The sequence below is a fragment of the Hippocampus bargibanti genome, linkage group LG17 (genome assembly GCF_051943395.1).
Source record: "Hippocampus bargibanti isolate YZ-2025 linkage group LG17, ASM5194339v1, whole genome shotgun sequence".
NCBI classification, from domain to species: domain Eukaryota; kingdom Metazoa; phylum Chordata; class Actinopteri; order Syngnathiformes; family Syngnathidae; genus Hippocampus; species Hippocampus bargibanti.
Genome location: NC_142750.1, coordinates 12,191,441 through 12,210,485, shown reverse-complemented (window position 1 = coordinate 12,210,485; position 19,045 = coordinate 12,191,441). Strand labels below are relative to the sequence as shown.

The 19,045-nt window shown below is 41.1% G+C and overlaps 3 protein-coding genes across 5 annotated transcripts; 2 read left to right on the top strand and 1 right to left on the bottom strand.

Annotated features, from left to right (window-relative positions):
- Positions 1-32: 32 nt before the first annotated feature.
- ciao3 (cytosolic iron-sulfur assembly component 3) lies at positions 33-5,023 on the top strand. Of its 2 annotated transcripts, none has more exons than XM_089018320.1 (11): positions 33-170; positions 772-867; positions 948-1,091; positions 1,253-1,382; positions 1,568-1,702; positions 1,789-1,907; positions 2,963-3,092; positions 3,159-3,231; positions 3,297-3,434; positions 3,510-3,667; positions 4,637-5,023. In XM_089018320.1, the coding sequence occupies exons 1-11, from the start codon at positions 105-107 to the stop codon at positions 4,876-4,878; spliced, it is 1,431 nt and encodes a 476-aa protein (XP_088874446.1). In that variant the 5' UTR covers positions 33-104; the 3' UTR covers positions 4,879-5,023. The 2 variants fall into 2 exon arrangements, with proteins under 2 accessions (XP_088874446.1, XP_088874447.1); XM_089018321.1 differs by having other exon boundaries at positions 52-170; positions 1,010-1,091.
- Positions 5,024-7,246: 2,223 nt separating this feature from the next.
- Positions 7,247-12,832, bottom strand: hagh (hydroxyacylglutathione hydrolase). Of its 2 annotated transcripts, none has more exons than XM_089018322.1 (9): positions 12,713-12,832; positions 11,325-11,509; positions 10,368-10,432; positions 9,796-9,913; positions 9,611-9,719; positions 9,395-9,498; positions 8,284-8,385; positions 8,118-8,197; positions 7,247-8,039 (listed from the first exon to the last, which is right to left on the bottom strand). In XM_089018322.1, exons 1-9 carry the CDS (start codon positions 12,777-12,779, stop codon positions 7,940-7,942), a joined length of 930 nt encoding a protein of 309 aa, XP_088874448.1. In that variant the 5' UTR covers positions 12,780-12,832; the 3' UTR covers positions 7,247-7,939. The 2 variants fall into 2 exon arrangements, with proteins under 2 accessions (XP_088874448.1, XP_088874449.1); XM_089018323.1 differs by having other exon boundaries at positions 11,325-11,551; positions 12,713-12,831.
- A 1,749-nt stretch (positions 12,833-14,581) lies between these two features.
- fahd1 (FAH domain containing oxaloacetate decarboxylase 1) lies at positions 14,582-15,970 on the top strand. Its single transcript, XM_089018324.1, has one exon. The coding sequence runs from the start codon at positions 14,646-14,648 to the stop codon at positions 15,306-15,308; it is 663 nt and encodes a 220-aa protein (XP_088874450.1). The 5' UTR covers positions 14,582-14,645; the 3' UTR covers positions 15,309-15,970.
- Positions 15,971-19,045: the final 3,075 nt, after the last annotated feature.

The window sequence follows — 19,045 nt, the reverse complement described above, 5'->3', positions numbered from 1 at the left end:
GACAGAAAACCGTTGGAGTGTGTGTGTCAGTGTACCGGATTACGAAATTTTCTACGTCGTTTACGACACTGAGATAAACAACGAATCACTTTACGGCAGCAGCGATGACCTCTGTGTTTAGCGGTGTGCTGCAGTTGACAGATCTCGATGATTTTATTACACCATCTCAGGTACTGTACATACAAATACACTCGATCTGTATTCACGCTTCATTCTGTACGGCGAGACTGTGCGCTTTCTTTAATGGAAGCCTTAATAGTAGAGACAGGGCTTGTTCACTGTTTGTTCACACAACCGGCACAAATTGTACAAAACATGTAAATTAGGCAAGGTAAATTAATGACTGTCAGACACTGCATATCAATTTAATGGCAATCATTCGAAATGTGGGGTCTCCGCTCATCTTGGTTTCGGTGGTTGCTGAGTCATTCTGACTGTCGATTTTGTTTACATACTTTATGTCAAGTCTAGTTAGTCTACCTAGTAGTACAAAGTATTATAACTGTTTTCTTTGTCCGTGTTAGGATTATTATTTAATTTTCATGTATATCAAGTCTTCAGTGTCTTTACCTCGTGATAGTATTATTTGAAACATTTTCTTTCAAATGACAAGTGGTTAGAATGTCAGGTTTACTGTTCTGAGTTTCATAGTTTTAACTCTCGTCTTGTTCTCGGGGCAATTTGGCCTCCGCCCAAATTTCATTATTCCTATTTGGAAGGGTTGTTTTTGATCAATTCTTTTTAACAACTACCTGCTTGACGTTTCTGTAGGAATGTGTCAAACCTGTAAAAATCGAGAAGAAACAGGGCAAGTCTGTGGCTAAAATCCAAATAGAAGATGATGGCACTTATGTCCAAATCAACCAAGTGAGTATAAAGGAATCACATTTTTACTTTATTTTTTGGAGGGGTCTCAGTGTCGCTTACGGATTGGCTTGCTTGTTTAGTCAGGGCAGACACAGAAGCTTGAGAAAGCAAAGATCACACTGAATGACTGCTTGGCTTGCAGTGGATGTATAACATCGGCTGAAAGCGTCCTCATCACACAGCAGAGCCATGAGGAACTCTTCAAAGTACTGCGCAACAACAAGGTGGTGACTTCAGTCCATCCTGACATTGTCGCCCTGATGAGAGTAACTGTTACATGACCAAACTCGATCTCAAATCAATTGAAATGCCATTAATCGGTTTCATAATGAGAAATACAATAGAAAATAGATGTGTTTATTTGACAAACGCGCTCCTGCGACAGGCGAATGCAACAGAGGAAAAAGTGGTGGTGGTGTCAGTGTCACCTCAGTCCAGAGCATCTCTCGCCGCATTCTACGGGCTCAGCAGCAGTGAGGTGGGAAGGAGGCTTACCACTTTCTTCAAAGGCCTCGGTGAGGTTTGATGTCAAAGGCCTTCTCATCTTCAGGAGCACTGACCTACACACACAAGCTAAATTATAATATTTGTTTCTGTGAAATTGCACTTTGTTTCACTTTCATGTCTTTATTTTGGGCTTTATTCCTCTTGTAACTTTCGGTTGATTCATTGAGAGCTTTTAAGAATGCCACTTTTGCAGGCGTCCATCACGTGTTTGACACGAGCTTCAGTCGGACCTTTAGCCTGCTGGAAAGCCAGAGAGAGTTTGTGGAACGTTTTCAAAGAAAAGAGCAAGACAGCCGAGCTTTGCCCATGATGACATCAGCATGTCCAGGTATGTTGCAAAAAAATCAAACATTAAGCTCATCAGATTGTTCACATCTTCCGACTTGCTCTTGTCTTTTATTTATTTTTGCTCAGGTTGGATCTGCTACGCGGAGAAGACACATGGAGATTTTATTCTTCCTTACATCAGCACCACTCGCTCCCCTCAGGCGATGATGGGCTCTTTGGTCAAAGGCTATTTTGCAGAACAACAGGTGCAGATGCAAATTTTCAAAACTATTTGAGTGATTTGTTTTCTTGGGCAACATCAAATCGTAAAATAATATGTCGGGCTGGATCTGTCCCCTGGGCCTTGAGTTCTACACCTGTGCCTTAAAGGACAACCGACACCATTTTTTTTTTGTTTCCTAACTGACATCAGAAAAATGTTTTATAGCATCTAAAATACCCAAAACACGCAGACTGAGCTGATATTTTTAGTCAAATGCAAAACACCAATAAAAATGAGTTAAAGTGTCCCAAAACTACGTCAAAATGACCTCGGAGATGGCGAGTTTCAGAAGGTCACGCCCTCTTGTTCGTGGCGTCACGCCAGGACGTCTTGCCTTGCTCTAGAATCAAAACAATGGCTTCAGATAAGGAGAAGATGCTTTCTTGTTGCTCATCCAGTTATGAATATGATCCAAATACATGTAGTTCTGAGGAGGAAAGCATAAATGTTTGCAATCGATTAAAGAAGTCCTTCTGTATCAATTCGAGCCATCAGGACTCCAATGTAGCATCCCAGAAAATGCACAAGATGGCGCCCAAGCTCCATTGGAAATGGGCTGATTTGTCTGCTGGGAATTTGTGTCAACTAGTATCAAATAGTAGTCTTGGTGTAACACACAACGATTCACCATTGCGTTATTTATGTGTTTTTCTTCTAATTTCGCCATCAACACGGATCAACACGATGTTTTCAAACCAAACAAAGTACCCAAAATGCATTGTGTGTCGCTTTCTCGGTCAGGGGCGTTCCTGGCGTTCCTGACGTGACGAAAACAAGACTTCCTGAATATTCAGTGCGAGTCTTAAAACGTAAAATATAGCTATATGCGGTGGAATCTTTGTAAAATATGCTCAGTAGAAGTCATTTCAAGTGATTTGAAGTGATTTTACAAATTATGGACACAACTTGTCCGGAGGCGTCGGTTGTCCTTTAAAGTGACACTTTTGGCTGTGTGAGATTTGTATCCTTGTCAGTCATATGAAAATAGTAAATAAATCTCAACATGCATTTTAATCTGAATGTTATGAATGTCATCAGGGCCTGACGCCACAGCAGATCTATCACGTGGCAGTGATGCCCTGCTTCGATAAGAAACTCGAGGCCTCCAGGCCGGACTTTTACTTGAACAAAGCTGAGAGCAGAGAAGTGGACTGCGTCATCACGTCCGGTACGGCCTCAACTTCCATCGCCATGCACATTGTGGAAGAAACATCATCTCTCTTTTCCTCATTAGGAGAAGTTCAGAAAATGCTGGAAGAGGAAAAAGTGACTCTTAATGAGATACAAGACGGCCCCCTCGATACTCTGTGAGTTTTTGCCCTTTTGGTGTCGTATTTTACTTTTCTTGCTGTTCATGTCATTCTCTTTCCAGTTTCAGTAACGTGAAAGACGGCGAGTTTCTGAGCCACGCCGGAAGCGGCTCAGGCGGTTACCTCCACCACGTCTTCACTTATGCCGCCAAGCAGATTTTTGGAGAGGAGGCCAAAGAACTCACCTATAAGACCCTCAGGTGAGCCCACGAATGAATTGCGCCCATAAATAGCGATGGCGACTCACCACCGGCGCTTCCATGTCTTTGCTGCAGGAATAAGGACTTCCAGGAGGTAACACTGGAGAAGGATGGCGCAGTGGTGCTGAGTTTTGCGTCAACATACGGCTTCCGTAACATCCAGAACCTGGTGCAGAAACTCAAGAGGGGGAAGTCGCCGTACCACTTTGTGGAGGTCATGGCCTGTCCCTCAGGTTTGCAAAAATATTCCACTTTTTTTACTTTAAAATACATACAGTATACCACATTTTCTGGTGTATAAGGCATACTGTAGTTTAAGGCGCACCCCCAATGAATTGTGTGTTTTCAAACATTTTCCATATACAGTAAAGTCTCGTTATATCGATATCGGATATATCGATAGTCCCGGTTATATCGATACTATTTCTATGCACGCACGGAGAAAATTATATGCAAACAGGGTCGGATATATCGATAGTCCCGTTTATATCGATATTTTTTCGGACTCCCTTGAATATCAATATAACGAGACTTTACTGTATAAGGCGCACCGGACTATAAGGTGTACCTTCAATGAATGAAAAAAAGTTTTCTAAATAGAATATATGAATATATAAAAGTTTTCCAAATATGAGGCACTCCACATTATAAGGCGCTACACTAGAGGCTGGGATTACGCACTACTTCTTCTACGGGGGAAATGGAGTCATTGGCTGCTAACAGTTGTTGCGAGACCCATTGTGGCTCAATATGACTACACATATACGGCACACCTACGTATAAGGCACAGGGTCATCTTTTGAAGAATATCAAGGCTTTTGGGTGGTCCTTATACACCGGAAAATACCGTATATATAAATGACATGCAACCATTAAGCAACGATGAATCCATTATGAAATGTATCAATTTTTGATAATTGATGAATCTTGTCCTGTTTTTGAATCAAAATTGTCCCAAGTGCATCGAATTTCAATTTGTCAATAATAAATATTCAATTTCTGCAGCCTTCCATGAAAGTAGACTTATTAAATTTGAGTTGATTCCAATTAAAACATGGCGAAAACAACGCTCAACATTTTCTGACATGTTACGAACCAAACCAAGAACAGAATCATATCATTTATATTTGTGAATTCTATGACCTGTCATCAATTTGAAATCATGTCCCACATAAGGTTTTGGGTTTTGTATCATTCCCCAGGATGTCTTAACGGTGGTGGTCAATTGAAACCCTCCCCTGGGCAGAACCCAAAAGAGTTCCTACAGAGGGTGGAGTCACTCTACAAAGCAGAAGTATCTCAAACGCCGGAAGACGATGCCCGCGTGGGCGATTTGTACCAATCGTGGCTCCGCAGTATGGGCGAGGAGAATGCCAGGGAGCTGCTGCACACCAACTACCACGCCGTAGAAAAGCTGACCAACGGACTCACGATGAAATGGTGACACCGCGCAACCGTCCAACGACATGTGACTGCAGCATTTGCGTCCTTTTCAGTGGCTAAATATGTGAAATGTTTATCAAAAGTTTCAAAACGGATTCAGTAGAAGCCCACAAATAAATTTTGACCAAATAAAAACGTTAACCAGAGTTGGTTATTTTGTCTTTTTTTATTGATTCAACATTTTCTAATAAATGTGAAGATAACAAATTTGCAACCAAAATTAGTAATCAACGAAAAGTGTATAGGTCTAACACAAGGGTGTCAAATTCATTTTTTTTGCCGTGGGTCACAGTGTAGGTACGGTTTCCTCTCCGGGGCCGTTATGAATTTGGGGAAACAATTAGAATATTTTATCTCCTCAACATATTACATACAGAACGCACAGCAAATCAACGAATAGATACTTTTCAAATTTGAAGTAAAATAATGAATGTTACAATGGTTTACATGGGACAATTTGAATTTTGGTTCGGACTTTATCAAGCATCTTGGAATTTCACAAGTTTCTTTGCTTTCGCGGGCCGAATAAAATGATGTGGCGGGCCAGATTTGGCCCCCGGGCCTTGACTTTGATACCTGTGAGTTAAACTCTTAACTGTACAGTTTCAGGTGTGGACAATGTTCAGCAGCACAGGATACCATTCAACCTCCGACCGCTCCTGCCTTCAATCAAAGACACATGGACCAGACCGGTCATATAACAAAAAAAAGCACAGGAAATTGAATGATGTCATTGTTGTTTGGTCTTACTGCAAGCAAAGGGGTGGGAGTCTCATCTTAAGGCCGTATTAGCAGTTGTTGTACAGTGATCCCTCGCTACTTCACGGTTCACTTACCGCGGTTTCAGTGCATTGTGGATTTTTTTTCCAGGGGAAAAAAACATTAAGAATAAAAAAAAAGTAAAATGACTCCGAGGTTTTGTACGCGGCTATAGCATGATTGGTTCCCAGCGCTGACGTCACCCAATGACAGCACATATTTCATGGTTTACAGCCATGTGGCTGTCTTATCATGTGGGTTATTATTGTGCAACCCTACTTCGCGGATTTTCGTCTATAGCGGGTGGTCCTGGTCCCTTTTAACCACAAAAACGAGGGATTATTGTACAGTCAAACCTCGGTTTTCGAATGTCTCGGTTCTCATCCCATTCGGTTTTCAACCAAAAATGTCATATTTTTTTATGACCGAAATGTAACGGTTTTAACGATAAATTTACATCACTTCCTTATATGTCACGTCTTCCTCATTGTGACCGACGCATGAATATTGTTGTTTTATATTTGCGAAAATGCAGACATATTTGGTTAAGATCTCCTGAATAGTATAATTTTAAAGCAAGCAGAGAATGGTTTGAAAAGTTGGCGTGCCCTGTGTTTGCCCAAAGACAGCTGAGATAGGTGCCAACACGCCCCGTGGCAGAAAGAAAATTGGTGAAAATAAAAGTTTGTTTTTATAGAATTTTACACGTGACCTGCTCTATTATTAAGTTTTTATCCGGTTTATGCGATGAAATTGTTAAAAAGTTGTTTTCTAGACTTTGAACGGATTAAGATTTTTGACATTGATTTTAATGGAAAGCGCTGTTTCGGTCTTTGAACAAATCGGTTTTCGAACAGGTTTCTGAAATGGATTATGGTCGAAAACCGAGGTATCACTGTATTTCCTTTCGAGGTACAGTACAATGATTCTCTGGTGAAAACACTCGCGAATGTAAACTCGATCCGAGAAAGAGATGAGCGTCGAGTATCTTCCTAAAAGGTTACATACATGCGCAAAGTTATTTAAACAGTAATGAAGGCTAAAACATTTCATGCCTAGCAACAGCTGACGCCTATTTACTGCACTGCTTACTCACCTGAAGTTACTTAAGATACGTGTCATGGGCTCCGAACAGACGTCGTTGTGTTGGTACAAACATTACGTGACACGGTGTTACATTTTGTCCCTGTAGAAGTAGACAGAAAATATCTCCAAAACGTCGACAAATCCATGTACTGTATTCAGGTGGGTCGCCCTGATCGAATGGCAACGCAAGATGGCCGCCCGTGGCGCAGTCGTTACACCTGCTAATAAATTCGGCCAGGTTAACAAATCCAAGATGATGTACTGAAAGAAATAATTACGAGCGTCAAGGTGGAGAACGTCAACTAATCGCGAAACGGATGGGGCATTCGAGACATGAAACTAAAGAATAATCATGCAGCCACCGTTTGCATTCATAGTGTCATCTCGTATGCTGATTTTTAAAGGCAACATCCTTGTAATTAAACATGACAGCTCATCCTGCTCTATTATGTACATAAAAGCATATACTGCACATACCTGTTTTTATTTGACACTCGTCGTATTCCCAAATTATCACGATGACGTCACAAGTAGCAAGACATTTTAATCGAGCCAGAAACATTCATAAACATTATGCAAAATTTACACGGACATATAAATTAGCTTCACTGATAAAGATTTGCTGTACACATTCACCTGCATGACGATAAACAAACGGCCTAAAAGTGTACAATTCAAATGCCGAGCCCTCCACTATTTGCATTCTGGTTTAGTCTTATTGCTTTAGGAAATAATGAAAAATAATGTGCTTGTATTTTTCATACTTTAGTACTCAACCACATAACGTTTCATGTTGACACAGTGGGTAGAGAACGCAGTGTTCAGAGAATGCGTAAATCGATGAACAACTTCCCATAATTAACGATTGGTTGTTAAGCAGAAACCCCCCTTCTTGAAAATAAAACATAGTTCCAAACAGCTTAATTTGTTTAGGAAACAAAATCCACCTGGAAATACCCTAAAACTACGTTTTGTTCTGACATAATTAAAGTAGCCTTATATGCCTTATATTATTGAAAACATTCCCAGACAGATGCCAAACACAGAAGTAGCTCATTTCAGAGCAATATTGGCCCTCAAAATAATTAACTTAAACCATAATTAAGTATGAGCACTGAGGAAGAATGAGTCGATCCCATTGTTGCATTCAGACAGTTTGTGGAGTACGGATCCTCATATCGCAATGACATCAGCGGTCTTAAGTCCACCGTGCATCGTCACTCCTTGGGCACTCGGAAGACGTCCTTCTCTTTCCGGAGAAACCTCATGGCTTCGATTGGATCGGTCTGCTTCACGTGCTCTTGTACGGACTTCTCTCTGTATTGAGCATACAAACTTGATGAAGTTCAACCACATTAATTATTGTGTGCGAAAATATTAAAGGCGTGGACATACTTGACTCTCATAAATGGGTTAAAGGTAAATTCATCAGCCAAAGTGGATGGGATTGTAGGTTCGCCATTGCTGCATTGCTCCTGCAGGAATAAGCATACGTTTCATTCATGATCATGTGGATGAGATCGATGCGACGACTGCTTGAATATGACAAGCCAATAAATACCTTTGCCCATGCTAGCTTCTTTTGAATGACTTCATTTTCAGGCTCAACGTGGCGTGCAAATTTCAGGTTGCTGACAGTGTACTCATGACCACAGTAGACCCGCTAGAGGAATAAAAAAAAAAATCAATAAATTAGATGTGTTGCTGAAAGTAGCGGTTGAAGGTTTATTATTACTATAACAGCTATAATAATTTCATGCCATTTTGCAGAAATAACATGTATTGTTATTATTATATGACAGCATTAAAGGACAACCGACGTCTCCGGACAAGTTGTGTCCATAATTTGTAAAATGGCTTCAAATGACTTCTACTGGGTGTATTTTAATAAGATTCCACCGCATATAGCTATATTTTACGTTTTAAGACTCACGGTGAACATTCAGGAAGTCTTGTTTTTGAGTTGGTGACGAGTCCTCACGTGACGTCAGAAAAGGACCGCCTCCTGAGCGTCTTTCCATCACGTCAATGTATTTTGCTGTACTGTTTTTTTTGAAACCCTTGTGTTACTTCCAAAAGCCGCCTGTAGAGGGAGTCCAAGCTCCATGCAAGGAATGTATCAGCCTGTGGAAAAGAGCTTATTCATTCCTCACAGGAGATGGTCGCCATTTTTCTGCCTCTTTTGTGGGACGTTACATTGCAGTCCAGATGCCTCAAAATGACAAGGAAGGACTTCTTTAATCAATGGCAAACATGTATGCTTTCCTCTTCAGAACTATTTGAATCATATTCATAACTGGATGTGTAACAAGAAAGCATATTTTCCGAATCTGAAGCCATTATTTTGATTCTGCAGCAATGCAAGATGTCTTGGCGTGACGTCACGAAATGGGGGCGGGACTTTCTGAAAATGGCCAATTCGCAGCTCAATTTTTTGCAGATTTTGGACACTTTAAGTCATTTTTATTGGTGTTTTGCATTTGACTAAAAATATCATACTGCGTGTTTTGGGTATTTTAGATGCTATAAAACGTTTTTCTGATGTCAGTTAAAAAACAAAAAAGTGACGTCGGTTGCCCTTTAAATTTGCAATCTGATGTGCATTGGCTGAACATTTTAGTGCTTAACTAATAACATCCTTAATTACGCTCAAGACAGTATTTGATGGGCACCGTTTCAGCCGGCAGGCGTCCCAGAATTTCAATCAAGGCTTTGTACATCTGCTCGGCAGTGCCCTCAAAGAATTTCCCGCAGCCAGCAACAAATAATGTGTCCCCTATATGCAAAAAAAGGCAGTAATATTTTCAAGGAATTTCATCAAACCCATTGCTCATGTTAGAGAGACAAACAAAGCAGCTCTTAATCATGCTAACAGTGTGCTGTCGTACCTGTGAAAGCTGCGGGAGGCTCCGAGCTGCCATCTTTGGTGACGTAGTAGCAGATGTGGCCAGTTGTGTGGCATGGCGTGAAAAGACATTTGACATTAAGTGAGCCAACCTGGGAAAAAAGCAGCACGTCACCAATGTCAGTCGAAAATTGTAAAGTCGTTGTGGTTACACCTTCACCGGCTTACTTTTAAATTGTTGCCGTGCGAGACTTTCTTTGTTATAGCATCGACGCGATCGTCTCCTCCGTATACTTTAAGGCCGGGCATGAGCTTTACCATCTTCTCATTCCCACCAGCATGATCCCTGTAAACAATTGTGCCGAAAATGTCTTGACTGTTTATCTAGCACATGAGGGTCTGAGATGTATTCAATATTGTTTGGCAACACAGATTTCACCATCCTGTGTCATTTATAGCTCTGACATTTAGGAAGATAATAACAACTGTTGACAATTCTAGCTAAGTCATAAATGTTACTAAATCTATTACTACATTATCCATTTGATGTGCTCGGAAAAAAAGACAAAAAAAAAGGGCTGATTTGAAATCAGCTCAGAAAATGTTCACTTGCATTTTCTGGTAAAAAAAAAATGCACATTTGTCAAGCTGTGCAAGTATTCATCAAAATCAAGGCAAATGTTTATGCATAAAAGTCATATAAAATGCTGAATTATTTGAAACATTATTATTGTATTGTTTAGAATAGTTTAAATGTGAGCAATAGATGGTTCCCTTCAGTGTTTTTTGGTGCAGTGTACCAGTGGTGATGGGTGGTCAGAACTGTTGTGAGCCTGACGCCATGTTTCCTGACTGCCTCCACAACCTGCAATTAAAAATATAAAATTAGAATAAAAAATACTATCTGACTTGCTAAACAACTTTGCTTGACCCCTCAAATTTACACAGGAATAAAGTTTTGTATTTTACAAATGAAGGGATAAACGTTTGAGGATTTGGGGTGTGAGTAAAGTATAACTTCTTCTTTTCCTTTTGGCTTTTCCCTTCTAGAGGTCACCACGGCAAATCAGTGTCCTCCATCTTCAGAGGTTTATTTAACATGTTTGTTTTGGCCAAGCTTTTACGTCGGATGCCCTTCCTGACACAACCCTCTGTATTTATCCGGGCTTGGAAGCGGCATAAGAAGATACTGGCGTATGTCCCCTTGTGGCTACAGAACAAGGAACTCTATGAATGTCATAAAGATTAAGATGCTTAGTAAAAGGCTCCCACACAAATTATATTTTTATGATATTTCACCAACTAAACCAATGACAAAAAAGGTTGGTCTCTGTCAATACATATGTCTGTTTATTTGATTTTTTTTCATGTGCACAGAACACAGAATTGGAGGCGTTTCTAACGCAGATTGTATCACTCCCTTTAATTTCTTCTCACATTTTTCCACCTCATATACATAACGTTATTCAGACAGTTCTGCTTATAGTAGCCCCACGACCATGTCATTCATTATCATGGAGAAATACAAAGTTTGACTTGAAAATAACCAGACACCCCCTACTTATGACATCAATAGCTAGTGCATTGGTATTGTGCTGAAAAAAACACTTTTAATAACATGACACACCTTAAATAGAAGCAGGAATGAACAATGTTGGGGAAAACAAGGGGTTATCCTTATTTCCATGGCTGGGTGAACAGAGAATGCCTTGTTGACCCTGAACAAGATTTGAACTCAACTCCAAAGTAGGACAAACCTTGACAGGTTCCACTGGGTCCACTATTGCTGCTTCTTTGGTGTCTGTGTCGATGAGCAAGTACATGTAGTTATCACTGAGGGCAGGCAAAAGTTCAACCCTCATGTTGGCTTGCTCCACCACTGATGTTTTCCTCACAGTGCTGTGCAGAAGAGCCACTGCTTGGACCTTGACTTCCACAGGTGCTTCGGAACAACGCAAGAGTCAATCACTGACGTAAAGTTAACCTGCAACGTGTGATCACGTGATAAACACGCTGTTTTGTGCTCATATTTAAAGGACAACCGATGTCACTTTTTTGTTTTTTAACTGACATCAGAAAAACGTTTTATAGCATCTAAAATACCCAAAACACGCAGTATGATATGTTTATTCAAATGCAAAACACAAATAAAAATGACTTAAAGTGTCCAAAATCTGCAAAAAATTGAGCTGCGAATTGGCCATTTTCAGAAAGTCCCGCCCCCAGTTTGTGACGTCACGCCAAGACATCTTGCATTGCTGCAGAATCAAAACAATGGCTTCAGATTCGGAAAATATGCTTTCTTGTTACACATCCAGTTATGAATATGATTCAAATAGTTCTGAAGAGGAAAGCATCCATGTTTGCAATCGATTAAATAATTTATTCTGTGGCATTATGAGGCAACATTGAGGGGAGATGTCTCAACGAAAAAGAGGCACAGAATGGCGACCTCCTGTGGCCACCTCAGTTTCCACAGGCTGATAAATTCCTTATACGGAGCTTGGACACCCTCTTCTGGGGGCTTTTGGGTGCAACACGAGGTCCCCAGACCAAACAAGTACAGCAAAATACATTGATGTGATGGAAGGACCACTACAATGCGTCTTTTTTTCGGTCAATGGCGTTCCTTTCGTGACGTCACGTACGGACTCGTCACCAACTCAAAAACAAGACTTCCTGAATATTCAGCGCGAGTCTTAAAACGTAAAACATTGCTATATGCGGTGGAATCTTATTAAAATACGCTCAGTAGAAGTCATTTGAAGCAATTTTACAAATTATGGACACAACTTGTCCGGAGACCTAGGTTGTCCTTTAACACTTCATTTTCAGTAATTACAATATCAAGAGGTATGTAGATTGGTGGCTAGGTGGATACGTGGTAGGTGGATACGTGATAGGTGGATAGGCGAATAGGTGGATAGATGGATAGACGGATACTTCGGTAAATAAGTAGATAGGTATTTAGATATGTGTTATGTAAGAGACAGTACGTATTATGGTTGCTGTCAGGAGAGCAGAACAGCGCGATTTCTTCATGTGTCATAAAGCGAAATAATGTGTCGTAACGCAACAACAGTAAAAGACGATACAACGCAAACCATACCGGACGTGAGAAGTTACATATGAAGTGTGAGCCTACCGAATTTTAAGGCTGTGGCGACTCCGACTAGAGTGCAGGCACTCCCCACGAGTGACTTGAGTAACATTACAAACGCAAAAATCAACGAGTGGGAACCAGTTTGGTTATCGCTTTGTTCCGTCTTCGTCACGAGTAACCTCTCAGGTTCGACCAATCAAATTCGGGGGAGTGGATTGGCGCAGAGGGCAGGGGCGTTATGTTTGGATTTCAGAAACAAAATGATCCATTCCATTATTATTTTCTTCTTTTATTATTGTATCAAATAATTTTTCAAACATAAAATGTTGTTATTAGTTTGCGTTATGTCAAGTTGTTTACAAACGTACATTAGGCTCGTCGTAGCTGAGGTTACACAGAACATGGTCAGACAAAATTGACATCAATTGACGTAAATAATTCCGTTCGTCCTCACAAGAGTCGCAGCCACGATGGACCCGATCCCAGGTGTCATCGGCAGTAGACAAAGTACACCCTGCACTGGTTGACAGCAAATCATATGGCCCGCATACCATTCTATTTATAAGCGCACCTTGGGACAATGTATCATTATACTGTGTCATTAACCTGCGATGCACGGTTAGGGAAAATTAGTGTCAATTAGAGTACTCAGGCACGGGGGGAACATGCAAACGCTACACGTGAAGTGGGGGAACATGCAAACGCTACACGTGAAGTCAGCCGTCATCTGTACAAAAGTGAAGGTTTCGGACGGCCTCCTATCCAAGAGGCTTCGTCAGCTGACGAAGCCCTAGGAGGCGAAACGTCCGAAACCTTCACCTGCACTGTGAAGCTCACTCCTGTACGACTGAGAGCTTACATGATGCCCCTTGCAAAGTCTTAGTTTTAAAGGACAACCGACGTCACTTTTTTGCTTCTTAACTGACATCAGAAAAACGTTTTATAGCATCTAAATTATCCAAAACACGCAGTATGATATGTTTATTCAAATGCAAAACACCAATAAAAATGACTTAGAGTGTCCAAAATCTGCAAAAAATTGAACTGCGAATTGGGCATTTTCAGAAAGTCCCGCCCCCAGTTCGTGACGTCACGCCAAGACGTCTTGCATTGCTGGAGAATCAAAACAATGGCTTCAGATTCGGAGAATATGCTTTCTTCTTACACATCCAGTTATGAATATGATTCAAATAGTTCTGAAGAGGAAAGCATACATGTTTGCAATTGATTAAAGAAGTCCTTCCGTGTCATTTTGAGGCATCTGGACTGCAATGTAGCGTCCCAGAAAAGAGGCAGAAAATGGCGACCAAGCTCCCCGTGAGGAATTAATCAGCCGTTTCCACAGGCTGATAAATTCCTTATATGGACCTTGGTCGCCCTCTTCTGGCTCTTTTTGGTGCAACATGACGTGTTCAGACCAAACAAGCAGAGCAAAATGTATTGACGTGATGGAAGGACTGCTACAATGTGTCCTTTTTTTCCAGTCAGGGGCGTTCCTTCAGTGACGTCACGTACGGACTCGTCACCAACTCAAAAACAAGACTTCCAGAATATTCAGCGCGAGTCTTAAAACGTAAAATGTAGCTATATGCGGTCGTTGTAAAATACGCTCGGTAGAAGTCTTTTGAAGCCATTTTACAAATTATGGACACAACTTGTCCGGAGGCGTTGGTTGTCCTTTAAGGTAGTAGCAGCTCGTGTTCTAGTACATGTGAGTGCCCGAATGAATGAAGGCGTTGGTGGAGTGTACCATATATTAAGATGTTCTTTTTTATAGTCATAAATAAAACATCACAATATAACTTCGTCTTGTTTCTTGAAGAAAAATTACATAATAATGAATTAAAAGTTATTGACACTTGTCCTTTACGACTCGCCGTAGCTCATCGTCAAGTAACACATAGGGTCGGTCAAAGTTTACTTCGACGAGTGCACTCTGCTCGGAACCTGCGATAATTTCCGAATATTATTACAAATGTCCACAAGAAATATATCCCGATTTTGGGAATGGGGGAGGAAGATAATTTGCGTGGGCAGAAACTACGCGGAGCACGCAAAAGAACTGAAAAACGCAGTCCCAACTGAGCCAGTTCTGTTCTTGAAGCCGCCTTCCGCGTACGTGCGGGAGGGTTCGCCTATCCTGTTGCCCTTCTACTCCAGCAACCTGCACCACGAGGTGGAGCTCGGCGTCGTGATCGGCAAGGGGGGCGCCGCAATCCCTCAGTCCGCCGCTATGGAACACGTCGCCGGCTATGCGCTGTGCTTGGACATGACGGCCCGGGACGTGCAGGATGAGTGCAAGTCCAAAGGTCTTCCCTGGACGCTGGCCAAGGCCTTTGACACCTCCTGCCCGGTGAGTGAGTTCATCCCCAAGGAGCGCGTTCCCGAGCCGGGCAACGTCAAGTTGTGGCTGAAGGTCAACTCGCAACTGAGACAGAGCGGCTGCACCTCCGACATGATATTCTCCATCCCGTACCTCGTTAGCTACATAAGCGACTTCATCACCTTGGAGGAGGGCGACCTGATCCTCACCGGGACCCCCAAGGGGGTGTCGGCCGTGCATGTGCACGAAGAGCTGCAGGCGGGCATCGATGGACTTGTCACAATGACCTTCAAAGTTGAGAGGAAAGAACACTAATCGTGGATTGAACACAATTGGGAAGAAATAAAATGATGATTGAAGGGCTAATTTCATGATTCGGGCCAATGCCACTTTTGGCCAGCAGAGGGCGGTGATATACCTTTTTTAATAGACTGTCGCTTTATAGAGCATGAAATGTCAGGAACGGATCTTGAAAACTTTCCCCAGTTTTTTAATTAGTCTTGTGGGCAAGAAAAAAATGAAGTTGTGTTTTTATTTAGTCAACAAATATTTTAATAAGGTCGGCGACGAACAATAGGATATATTTTAATTCTCGAAATCTCCACACCTTTATCATTTTAAATCATCACTTCTGCAACATTTCAAGAAATTCGCAGTGTGCCATCGCTGGTGTTTTATATGAACCTACCGTGCATTTTTTTTTAGAAAATTAGGAGGAAGCCGCAGTACAACGAAATGGTAAAATTATATGACAAGATCAACTTACAATCACAAAAACCACATGTTTTTTTTGTTCGTTTTCAGGTCTGATTTAAACATCTGGTCAAATTTGACCAGACCTTAGTTGTTGGAAAACCTTGTCCTGCGCTTGAGGAGCATGTAGAAACCCAATGCTGTGTCACTTTGTTTGCTTCTGGAAGCATAAAATAAACCTGTACCTGACAACCTGAGAAGTCTGGAATTTTCAAATGGAACGAAAGACGTTTTGTATTTGTCCACAACTTTTGATGCCATATAATGGTTTACTGAGCATGAAGCTAGCACGGCATTTGTAAGACAATCTTGTCTGAGATGCACAATCTGTATTTCTCTTTGTTTTACAATTAGTTTGACAGTAAATTGTATCTGGATATTAGTTCATTCATTCATTGGTTCATTCGTTGGTTCATTTGTTAATTCATTGGTTCATTCGTTGGTCCATTAATTGATTCATTCATCTTCGGACGTCTGAGAACGGCACCTCAAAATGAAAGGCAAAAAGAAAAGATATATATATATATATATCCCTACTGTCCAGAGGTGGAGGTGCTAGACCTCTGCTATGATAGCTCCCTACTCTAAGGTTGGGGGGAGCAGAGGACCATTTCCTGAGGCTACACTGATTGCTTCTATTGTCCTGACTGATAATGGTGTACGACTGGCCCGATTTCTCCATTTGCTCTGGTATCACCTCATCAACATAACTAAGCCTTTGTGGTAACACCTTCAGGAGTGTGTTGTAAGAATGATGCACATTAATCTACACCATCATGCCGATTTAGTGAAGGGTTTTGCTGTTTTATATGATGATTGATTTTTTACTCCCCTTTCAGACCATGTATTTTCTTTCGCTAAGATTTTAACTTCATTGACGTCAAATGAGTGGTTGCTAGCTTTTTGGTGCATATGTACTGCCGATTGAGGCCCACTATGATTATCCCTGCGATGTTGATAGTCTTTTTTTTAAAATATGTTTAGTCTCAGCAATGTATTGCTCTTTACAATCTTCATTTTTACAATGTATTGAATAAACTACATTACTTAGTTTTTTATTTGGCAGCCTATCTTGTGGATCCACTAATGTTTGCCTTAAAGTGTTTATCGGTTTGAAATAAATAGGAATTTCGCTGACAACGCCTATTGGATAAGAAGCGAAACGTCCAACAGCTTCAAAGAAGTACAGATGACGGCTGATGATACCTTTTCATCGATGGACCACTCCTGTACGACTGAGAGTTTACACAGACGAAAAAGAGGTCACGTTGATCTTCGTGTAGGACTCGGTCTGGCAACGTCCATCTGTGGTTCCTTCTAAAACTCGAATGCTCATTTGGATCAATGGTTTCCCCCGCCAGCATTTGGATGGAGTCATGGTCTCGCACCAGGTTTCTGCTTCAGGACAAGATAGATATACTGTGAGATTCATTTTCCATTCCAGCCGTGTTGTCTGGTTGGGAAGATGGGGTGGGAGGTGGGGGTAAGTGATTGTGTTCCTGGGGTAATGCTTGCAGATTTGGATTCTTCAGATGTCCCTATTGATGCACATCTGCTGCGGGTTTGGTTACAGTGCGTTCCCACAGGCCTCTGCACTTTCAGGATCAATCAAAAGTGGCGCGGCTGTAATGTGAGTTCGTGCACTCTGCCGTCACTCACCTGGAGGGTGTTTCACACTGCACGCAAGTCACCAGTGGAGCAGGCGTTGCACTTCTGATGAAAATGTACACTTCAGCTTCGGAAGTAAAATTTAACTCATTCACGACCAGACGTGCAAAAATGTGGGATTTTTGTCATTGTCAATCGAATTCCAAGACCCACCGAATATTGATTTTTAAGACTACATAAACAGTCAATGCAGAATAAGAAACGTTAGACTCTCTTCTTTCATCAGAAAAAAAAGTTAATTCCTAAATTATATGGGTCTGGAGTTATATGAGCTTGAAATGAGGGTGACTGTCCTAGATAAAATGCAATACATACATATTGGTTTATGTAGCACTTTAACAACAGCTGAAAGAAAGCGCTAACATGGAAAAAAGGGAAATGAAGGGAAATGCCCCATTTTGGAAAAGAAAAAATATTGTCAGAGGCCATGGCCAGCGCTTTATCGGCACCCAAGCATGAAAAAACAAAACCTGACCAAATTCGGAAAGGGCGCTCCATGTCATATTTTCAATTGTCGAATAAATTTGTGAATGGCAGTGAATGAGTTAAAGAATAATCTAAAAATGTCTCTATAAAAAATGGAGGTCAAATCAAGGTTTCAAATGTGCAACTGTTTCAGTACTGGTACTTGTTACGCAACTTAAAAAGCAGCCGAAGCCCAAAATTGACAACAGGAGTTTGAGGTGGGAATCCTTCCAAGGACATCCGTTTGTAGGCCTCTGTGTGACTCTTGCAGTGTCTCTGATGGAACCTGCTGATGACGCTCAAAAACTCAGAATCCACTTGCCTGCAAGCACATCTAGTCCGGAGGTGTCAAATCAGATGCTCTCACATTAAAATGACCACTTACTTTGGTATAAAAGTGAAACAAAAAGAATACAATATATACATGTCGCTGAATTCACATCTCTACCAAAGGAGTACCGCAAGGCTTATGTCAGAGAACCTTTTTATTTTCCATTTGCATCAACAGGCTGTGTGTGAATCTATAAAATGCATTTCATGGCTATCATGCAGAGGACGTTGTGATTTATTGCCGTTCATTCTTTCTCATTCAAGCATTTGAGTTTTTATAAGCTAACTTCTAATGTGGCCCGTTCTCGTCTGAGGACTTTGAAATTACCGGAAGTTACAAAGACAGAAAAGACAAAGCTCAAGGTCTTCTAAAACGCAAATACTCATTTTTTAACTCCCTCACATCAAAAGTCGTTTGACAGTCTGGAACTCTTTACAGCTTGGAACTGAAGCCCTCAGAACCAGTTACGCCCGATAGAGCCTTTTGATCCACGCTGAGTGACAAACAGCATGAGACCACTGAACAGTGCTTATGTGTTTATGATTTGTTACTTATGCTAAAAACGTTTATGGACTTTCTTACTCAAAACCACATATTCGCAAAAATATAGATTCAAACGTATCACGTATGTTGACTTTTTCATTTTTTTTTAATTCGTGTGCTGCTGGCTTCTTGGCCAGGTCACCCTTGGGATTGACACCTTGATCTCAATGGATATTATTTGGATCAATCAAGTTTATATAAAACTGGAAGAGTCACACAAAAGTTCAGTCAAGGTCATATCAGAATCAGAATCAGAATCAGAATACCTTTATTCGTCCCGCAATGGGGAAAT

Bases quoted from the DNA above. Each gene is read 5' to 3' on its own strand.
- hagh (XM_089018322.1), bottom strand. From the start codon at position 12,779: ATGTTACTCAAGTCACTCGTGGGGAGTGCCTGCACTCTAGTCGGAGTC. The intron at 11,510-12,712 runs GTAGGCTCACAC...GTTGTTCCGAAG, and splicing joins CGCCACAGCCTTAAAATTCG to CACCTGTGGAAGTCAAGGTC. The intron at 9,720-9,795 runs GTAAGCCGGTGA...CTTTTTTCCCAG, and splicing joins CGCACGGCAACAATTTAAAA to GTTGGCTCACTTAATGTCAA.
- ciao3 (XM_089018320.1), top strand. From the start codon at position 105: ATGACCTCTGTGTTTAGCGGTGTGCTGCAGTTGACAGATCTCGATGAT. The intron at 868-947 runs GTGAGTATAAAG...TTGCTTGTTTAG, and splicing joins CTTATGTCCAAATCAACCAA to TCAGGGCAGACACAGAAGCT. The intron at 3,668-4,636 runs GTTTGCAAAAAT...ATCATTCCCCAG, and splicing joins GGTCATGGCCTGTCCCTCAG to GATGTCTTAACGGTGGTGGT.
- fahd1 (XM_089018324.1), top strand. From the start codon at position 14,646: ATGTCCACAAGAAATATATCCCGATTTTGGGAATGGGGGAGGAAGATA.